General features: G+C 39.5%; 1 protein-coding gene across 2 annotated transcripts in view; it reads right to left on the reverse strand.

The window, feature by feature from the left end:
- The window catches only part of LOC123501208 (prostatic acid phosphatase-like), a 19,044-nt gene that overhangs the window by 9,259 nt on the left and 2,285 nt on the right, over positions 1-7,500 (reverse strand). For both annotated transcript variants that reach the window (XM_045249889.1, XM_045249890.1), the window contains exons 2-6: positions 4,579-4,680; positions 3,243-3,485; positions 2,870-3,055; positions 1,278-1,398; positions 29-255 (exon numbers count right to left, since the gene is read on the reverse strand). In XM_045249889.1, the coding sequence (XP_045105824.1) occupies positions 29-255; positions 1,278-1,398; positions 2,870-3,055; positions 3,243-3,485; positions 4,579-4,680 (879 nt within the window). The remainder of the gene's footprint in view (positions 1-28; positions 256-1,277; positions 1,399-2,869; positions 3,056-3,242; positions 3,486-4,578; positions 4,681-7,500) is intronic.

Genomic DNA, 7,500 nt, shown 5'->3' on the forward strand with positions numbered 1-7,500 from the left:
CCACAAACACACTCCCACCAGTACATACCTTCACAAAATACTGGTCATCCACTTTATGTAACTCCAGCAGGAAGAGAGCAGCATATGGAGGAGGGAGACCATTGTACACCCCAAGGGCCTCTGTCACAATGGCTAAGGTGGCATCATGACCTGAATACATGTAGATCTTAGTGTCTACATTCGAGGAGGAGGAAGAGGAGGAAGACCCAGCTACTTTCTTCCTCATGTTATCCCCAAACTCCTTGATGAGAGGACCTGGTAAAGAGAAGGCCTGAATAATAAAGAAAATAATAGAGATGGGTAGTGATGGATGGATGAAAAGTAAAGAGTGAAGGATGAAAAGGGAGAAGAAAGTAAAAGTGAAGTACTGTATGTGTTAAATGAGGGACAAGTGAGCCTGATGAGGTGAAGATATAGAGCTGGGCAGTGATGAAGGGGTGAAGAGTGAAGAGTGAAGAGAAATTGGATGAAAAGAGACAACAGACAAAAGGGAAGTGATTAGTAAGCTTGGTAGTGAAGAAATAAAGATGATGGAGAGGTGAACAGTGATACAAGGATTAAAAGAGAAGGGTGAAAAGAAATTAATGAAAAGGAAGAAGGAAGCAAGATAGAAGTGATGTATGTGTTAAGGAATATGAAAGCTATGTAGTAAGAAGATAAGGATGATGCAGAAGAGGCCAGTGATACAAGATTTAAAAACTGAAGGGTGAAGAGAAATGAATGAAAAGGGAGAAGGATCCAACGTAGAAGCAATATATGTGTTAAGGAATATAAGAATGATGAGGTGGGCAGTGATGCAAGGATGTAAGTGAAAAGGAAATAAGGAATAGATGAAAAGAGGATAAACAAGAGAGCAGTGATGAATGCATTAGAGAAGGAAGAAGACAAAAGAATGATGATAGTGTGTAGTGAGAGAGAAAAGAGTAGAATAAAGAACAAGATGAATAATGGACATAAGTAAATATAGGAAATTAGGAGGAAAAAGAGAAACTACACAAAATTAGATGAAGAAAAGGGACATGTTAGCAAAGAGAGAGAGAGAGAGAGAGAGAGAGAGAGAGAGAGAGAGAGAGAGAGAGAGAGAGAGAGAGAGAGAGAGAGAGAGAGAGAGAGAGAGAGAGAGAGAGAGAGAGAGAGAGAGAGAGAGAGAGAGAGAGAGAGAGAGAGAGAGAGAGAGGAGAGGAGAGGAGAGGAGAGGAGAGGAGAGGAGAGGAGAGGAGAGAAGAGAAGAGAAGAGAAGAGAGAAGAGCAGAGAGCATAGAACAAAAAAGACAAACCTCCTCTAAGACGTTTCAGTTCTGGAGTGTATGCCATTAACTTGAAGCTCCAGAAATGCAGTCTTTCCATCCTATCCCACACATCTTTGGTCCAGCTGGGCAGTGTCAGGTTGTATGCTGACTGGGAAGGAAGAACAAGGTGACACACTGTTACTCAACCACTCCAGGAAGCTGTGTTGCATTCCTTGTGTCTTGTGTTAATGATGGGCTTGTCAGTGAAGGAATGGATACAAACTGAGGGGAAAGATAAGGAATGAATGAAGACTGAAGGAAAGATAAGGAACAAATGAAGACTGAGGGGAAAGACAAGCAATGGATGAAGATTGAGGGAAAGATAAAGAATGGATGAAGAATGAAGGAAAAGATAAGGAATGGATGAAGACTGAGGGAAAGATAAGGAATGGATGAAGACTGAAGGAAAGAAAGATAAGGAATGGATAAAAACTGAGGGAAAAGAGTAAGATACAAGAAAAGGAAAGGAAATATAGAAAAATGTTTATGTTAGGTCAGTCAGTAAAGGATAAGATGCAAAGAGAGAGAAAGAGGAAAAGGAAGAATAAATAAGTAATAATGTTGGGTCAGTTAGTGGAAGATTGGAAAGGAAAACAAAGGAAAAATAATGAAAAGAAATGGAAGAAAGAAAATGAAGAGAGAGAGAGAGAGAGAGAGAGAGAGAGAGAGAGAGAGAGAGAGAGAGAGAGAGAGAGAGAGAGAGAGAGAGAGAGAGAGAGAGAGAGAGAGAGAGAGAGAGAGAGAGAGAGAGAGAGAGAGAGAGCACCAGCCTTATTCCTGTCACATGTACACGCCTTGCAATCTGTACACACCTCAAACTCTAAACTCAAACTTTAAAAGTATTCCACCGATGCTTAGGTACAAATCACATAGGACTCTTAAGTGATCCCTAAACCCACACAACCTTTGCCCTCAACTCCCTCCTCTCCCCTGACACCCTCAAGCAACTCACTCTGCTACACCAAATAAACAAAGAAATGCTTCATGATGATGAGTATAAACATTTATGTATCACACTAAAATCATCCAAGTTAGAACATTTAAGACTGATAAAGTTAACAAGAGAATGAAAAAAGGTACAAAAGTGAAAGAAACAAGCAACTTACTCTGCTCCACTGAATAAACAAAGAGGTGCTTGGTGATGTCAAGAGTAGAAAAGTTTACAGATCACACTCAAATAATCCAAGTTTCAGAGTAACACCATTAAAAGAATGAAAGTACAAGAATTTAAAACTACAGTAACAGCAACAACTAAACTTCTCCTCACTCTGGAACTCCCTACCTGCCTGCTTTGTCCTTCCATCTTCCTATGACCTGAAGCCATTTAAAGAGCTAGGGAGGTTTGAAGACATTTATACCATTCTTCTGGCTAACTCTCTCTCTATCTCTCTGACCTGCTCGGGGACTGGCATCTAAGTAGGCCTTTTTATGTTTAATAATTTTTGTTGCCCTGGACCAGATTTCCCCTCTTACATAAAAAAGAGAAACACACACACACACACACACACACACACACACACACACACACACACACACACACACACACACACACACACACAAACACACACACAGCACCTCACCTCAATCATCAGTGTGTCAAAGATGTAGCTGACTGCAGTAATGTTGTCCACAGCCTGTCCCGTCTTCTCTGTGAGGAACTTAAAGAGGTCCTGGTTCTCCTCCAGTATCTTCTTCACCTCCGGCAAGTAGTCCATGTTCTTCTCCTCCACCTTGACTCTCGGGCAGGATGACTCAATTAGTATAAGCTGTAAGGGGTGGTTGGGTTTGGTTAAGCTAGGGATGGAAGATTAAGATTCGGTATAAAGGTTAAACACTTAATAATGCAACGTAACACAAAACGCACACACACACACACACACACACACACACCCCCAAACCCTCACACTGCAACACAGAACAAAACACACCCCTCCACCACACCCCAAACCTAACCTTATCTAGGGCAGCAGGGATGGTATGAATTGGGGTGGGCATCCATGGGAGGTGCTTCTCAAACCTCTCGTCATCATGCTTGGGGAAGTAGAAGGCAGCAAGGTTACAGGCAGCAGACATGAGGGTGCGGTCCGTGTCACTGCTCCGGACAATAAGCTCCTCCGGTACCCAGTCAGGCCCCACCAATGTGTCGTAGCGGGTCCTCAACCAACGCCCCAGCTCATAGTGCATGGCCTTTCCCTTCTGCAGGAGGAGTGGTGATATTTTTGCTTATGTAAGAGGTGACAATGGGAGGTGTGAGAGGAGTGGTTTTCATGTGAGGGGACAAAATGAGAAGTGTAAGAGGAGTGCTTTTTTTGATGTAAGAGGGGACAAAATGAGAAGTGTAAGAAAAGGAGTGGTGTTTTATATAAGAGGCGACAAGTGGGAAGTGTAAGAGCAGTGTTTTTTATGTAAGAGGGGACAAATGAGGGATGTGAGGAGCGTGAGAAATGTAGTACTTGACAGTGATGGTTGGAAATTTAGGAGAGTTTATCTTTGTTCACTTAAAAGTTTGGGTTATTGGAGTGTTTTTAATGTAGACTGAATTGGCTGGAAGTTGAAAGTGAAGGATTATACTATTTTTCATATAACAAAGAACAAATGAGAAATGTGAGGGAAGTATGGTGTCTGACAGTGATGGGTGGAAATTTAAGAAAGCATTTATCTTCTTCCAGTTAAAAGTTTAGGTTGTTGGACTGTTTTCAATGTTGATTGGATTGGCTGGAAGTTGAGTGAAGGTTTTTTAATGTAAGAGAGGGCAAATAAAAAAATGTGAGTGCAAGAAATGTGGTGTCTGACAGTGATGGGTGAAAATTTAAGAGAGTGTTTATCTTGTTCCAGTTAAAAGTTTATGTTATTGGAGTGTTTCTGATGTAGACTGAATTGGCTGGAAGTTAAGAGTGAAGGGTATTGGTCTAATTCTGACAGGAAAGTATAAGGTGTTTCAGTATTTCAGATGTGGGCAGTCTGGAAGTTAGAATATTTTTGCTGTGGAAGTGTGTGATGTTATAATATTTGATGCAGAAGTGTTTCAGAACATTAGTCCTTTGTACACAAATTATACAACCTAAACTAATACCATTCCCTCCACCACCAACACAAGTACAATCAAAACAGTCATACCAACTACACAAACTCTACAACCAAAACAATCATACGCAATCTGCTCAGGGACTGGCATCTAAGTAGGTCTTTTTGTTTAATCATTTTATTGCTCTTGGCTAGATTTCCATTCTTAAAAAGCGAACAAACAAGAACATGAGTAGCCTGACACAACAAGTGGTTCTCTCCCTACCTTGGTGAGCTGGCCGAGACCCATGGGCCAGACAGCGGAGACGTTGCCGTGGGGGTCATTGGGGTACAGCGAGATGGGAGAGCGATCCCCATGACGGTACAGCTGTGGGTGGGGGAAGTAATGGGTGTACTCCACTGCACAAATGTATATATGTACGTGTACCAAAGCTATGCTACTTCTCTTATTTCTCTTCATTATTTATGTAACAAAGGCACTGGCATGACAAGAGAACAAATAATACAAATCGAGGAGAAGCCATTTTTGTTATATCATCAAGTTAGAAGCTTAACTAAATCCTCTGTGGTCTAAATATTAATCATAATGGAAATATTACTCACACAACCCTTAAAATAAATAGACAAAAAAGAAAGATAAAAACAAAACAGGAACAAACATACCCCAATCCCTCCCTCACAAAAATAAATAAGTAAATAAATAAATAAAATAAATAAATAAAGATAAAATAAAAACACCAACTGAGGTGCCAGTTCCTAAAGAAGAAACCTCTAAACAGTACATTGCAACCAGTACTTCCTGTCCAGCTGTGACCTGACCCTGCCAGCCACAACATGTCATTATTAGTACCAGAGTGGGGACGCAGCTCATCTTGACTCTCCTGCTCCTCACCTCAACACTTGTGGTAGGGTAATCAATCTTCAATGGTGTGATTACTTCTCCTCGCTTACCATCTTAGACGCGAAACTTTGTGGTATATGTGGTGAGTGACAGGGGTGGGAGGTTTGAGGCTTGCCATCTAGTCAGGGTACACCACCACCACCACTCATTGGGGAGTAACTGTCTAGCCACTCACTGATCTACCCACTCACTCACCTTACTGGATTTCAATAGTATTATATAGTAAAAGTAATGGGTGAAGAATAACATGCAATAAATAAATAAATGAGTAAATACATAAGATTACTGAAATAACCTTGACATACCAGTTTTTTGTAACTATTTCTGGGCAATGTGCTTTTCAAATAGTGATCTACACAGTGATCAAATCACCATTGCTATTAATCAACAAAATTAATCTTAAATCAATTATCTAACTTAATTAATTATCCTATTCCATCATAACTTAACTTATCCCATTCTAACCAAATTTATCCTAACTTATCTTATCCTATCCTAACTTAACTAATCCAACCTATGCTACCTTGACCCAACCTTCTCATAAAAATGCTAGTCTTTATTTCAATATCATTATGAATTAATAATAAACAGGCTAAGAATTTCATAGAAGGATTGAAAATACCCAATAACTTCCTACTTTATGGCACATCAGCAGTTTAAATCCATATCTTTAAAAACAAACCTAAACAGAAAGCATAACCAAGGCTGATCACTCCACCACTACTCAGCACAACTTTCCTTATTCCTTAACCACTCAGAGACACTTCTTTCACTTCTACACCCACCTCCAAACACTGTGCTGGATAGAAATGGCAAAATATTTTTTCTATCCCCTTTCTTGTGTATGCTCATAACAATTTCATAACTTTCATACTAATAACAGTGGGTGGGGGAAGTAATGGGTGTACTCCACTGCACAAATGTATATATGTACTTGTACCAAAGCTATGCTACTTCTCTTATTTCTCTTCATTATTTATGTAACAAAGGCACTGGCATGACAAGAGAACAAATAATACACATTGAGGAGAAGTCAAAACAATAATTACTCCCAGTAAGGTGTAATAGCACTGGTGGAGGGGTGCTGTGAACTTATCATTAAGGTCAGCTGTGACCTTAATGAAACCTTTGTGTTTCACAACACAAGGGGGCAGTCACAGCCTGCCCTCTAAACACAACTCTTACTTCACACAAAACTACATGCACTAGCTACATATACATTTCTCATGCATATTTTCCTTTTAAACAAAATAAAATAAATGAATAAATAAACAATTAAATAAATAAAAAATATATATAAATAAAAAAAAAAAAAAAAATCCTATACCCTCATTGCAGTCCCCTTTTAACAACATTTCTATATAGTACATTCAACTTCTTTGAGGACTGGCACCTCAGTGGGCCTTTTTTAATCACAATTTTTGTTGCCTTTTTTTTTTTTTTTTTATACCATATGGGCCCTTGGCTGGTATTCTCTCTTACATAGAAAAAAAAAGCACTGCACAGCCAAAAAAGACAATAACATTCCTTGCCTTACAATACTGGATACAAATAGCAAAAAATCTTTCCTTTTATCCCCTTTCTTGTAGATGCTTATAAAGATTTCATACCTTTCATACTAATAACAGTGAGGGATTAACTTTTAAATGGCAAAACCTAAAAGGACAAAACCATTCCTTGCCCCACTACATGAACATATCACCAGAAAATAAGGAAAGCTGCACAAACAGAAAATAAGTGACAAAGGGATTAATGACTGGGTAGCTTCTATAGACAGGTGTTGTCTGAGTGGCATTAGAAGAGGGACAGACAAACTGGAGAAGAAAAATATGTTAAAATAGATAAGAGCAAGTATGGAAATATACTGTGGATAAGTTATTGGAAGGAGAGTGTGTTTGGTGGTGTTGGGAGACTCAGGAGTGCTTCACTGTTCCGTTTCAGCAGCTGGACAAGACATTCATTGTCATCATAAAAGAGTGTATTCTTGGTGACACTACTATTACATCTGATTGCTGGAAAATGTACAGTTGTCTACAAGAGGAAGGATACCGACTTAATTCATCTAAGAGGGAGGTTTCAAGACATTTATCTCATTCTTTTGGCTGACTCTCTTGGGCCTGCTTGGGAACTGGCTTCTAAGTGGGCCATTTTGTTTAGTTACCCTTGGCCAGATTTTTTCTTACATTGAAGAGGGAAAAAAAAAAAAAACCTTTGTGAACCTGAATTACAGAGCCATGCACACCAATAATACCACACAGCTGAGGGGAAAAATGAAGAGTACAGTGC

This window comes from Portunus trituberculatus, chromosome 9 (genome assembly GCF_017591435.1).
Source record: "Portunus trituberculatus isolate SZX2019 chromosome 9, ASM1759143v1, whole genome shotgun sequence".
NCBI lineage: Eukaryota > Metazoa > Arthropoda > Malacostraca > Decapoda > Portunidae > Portunus > Portunus trituberculatus.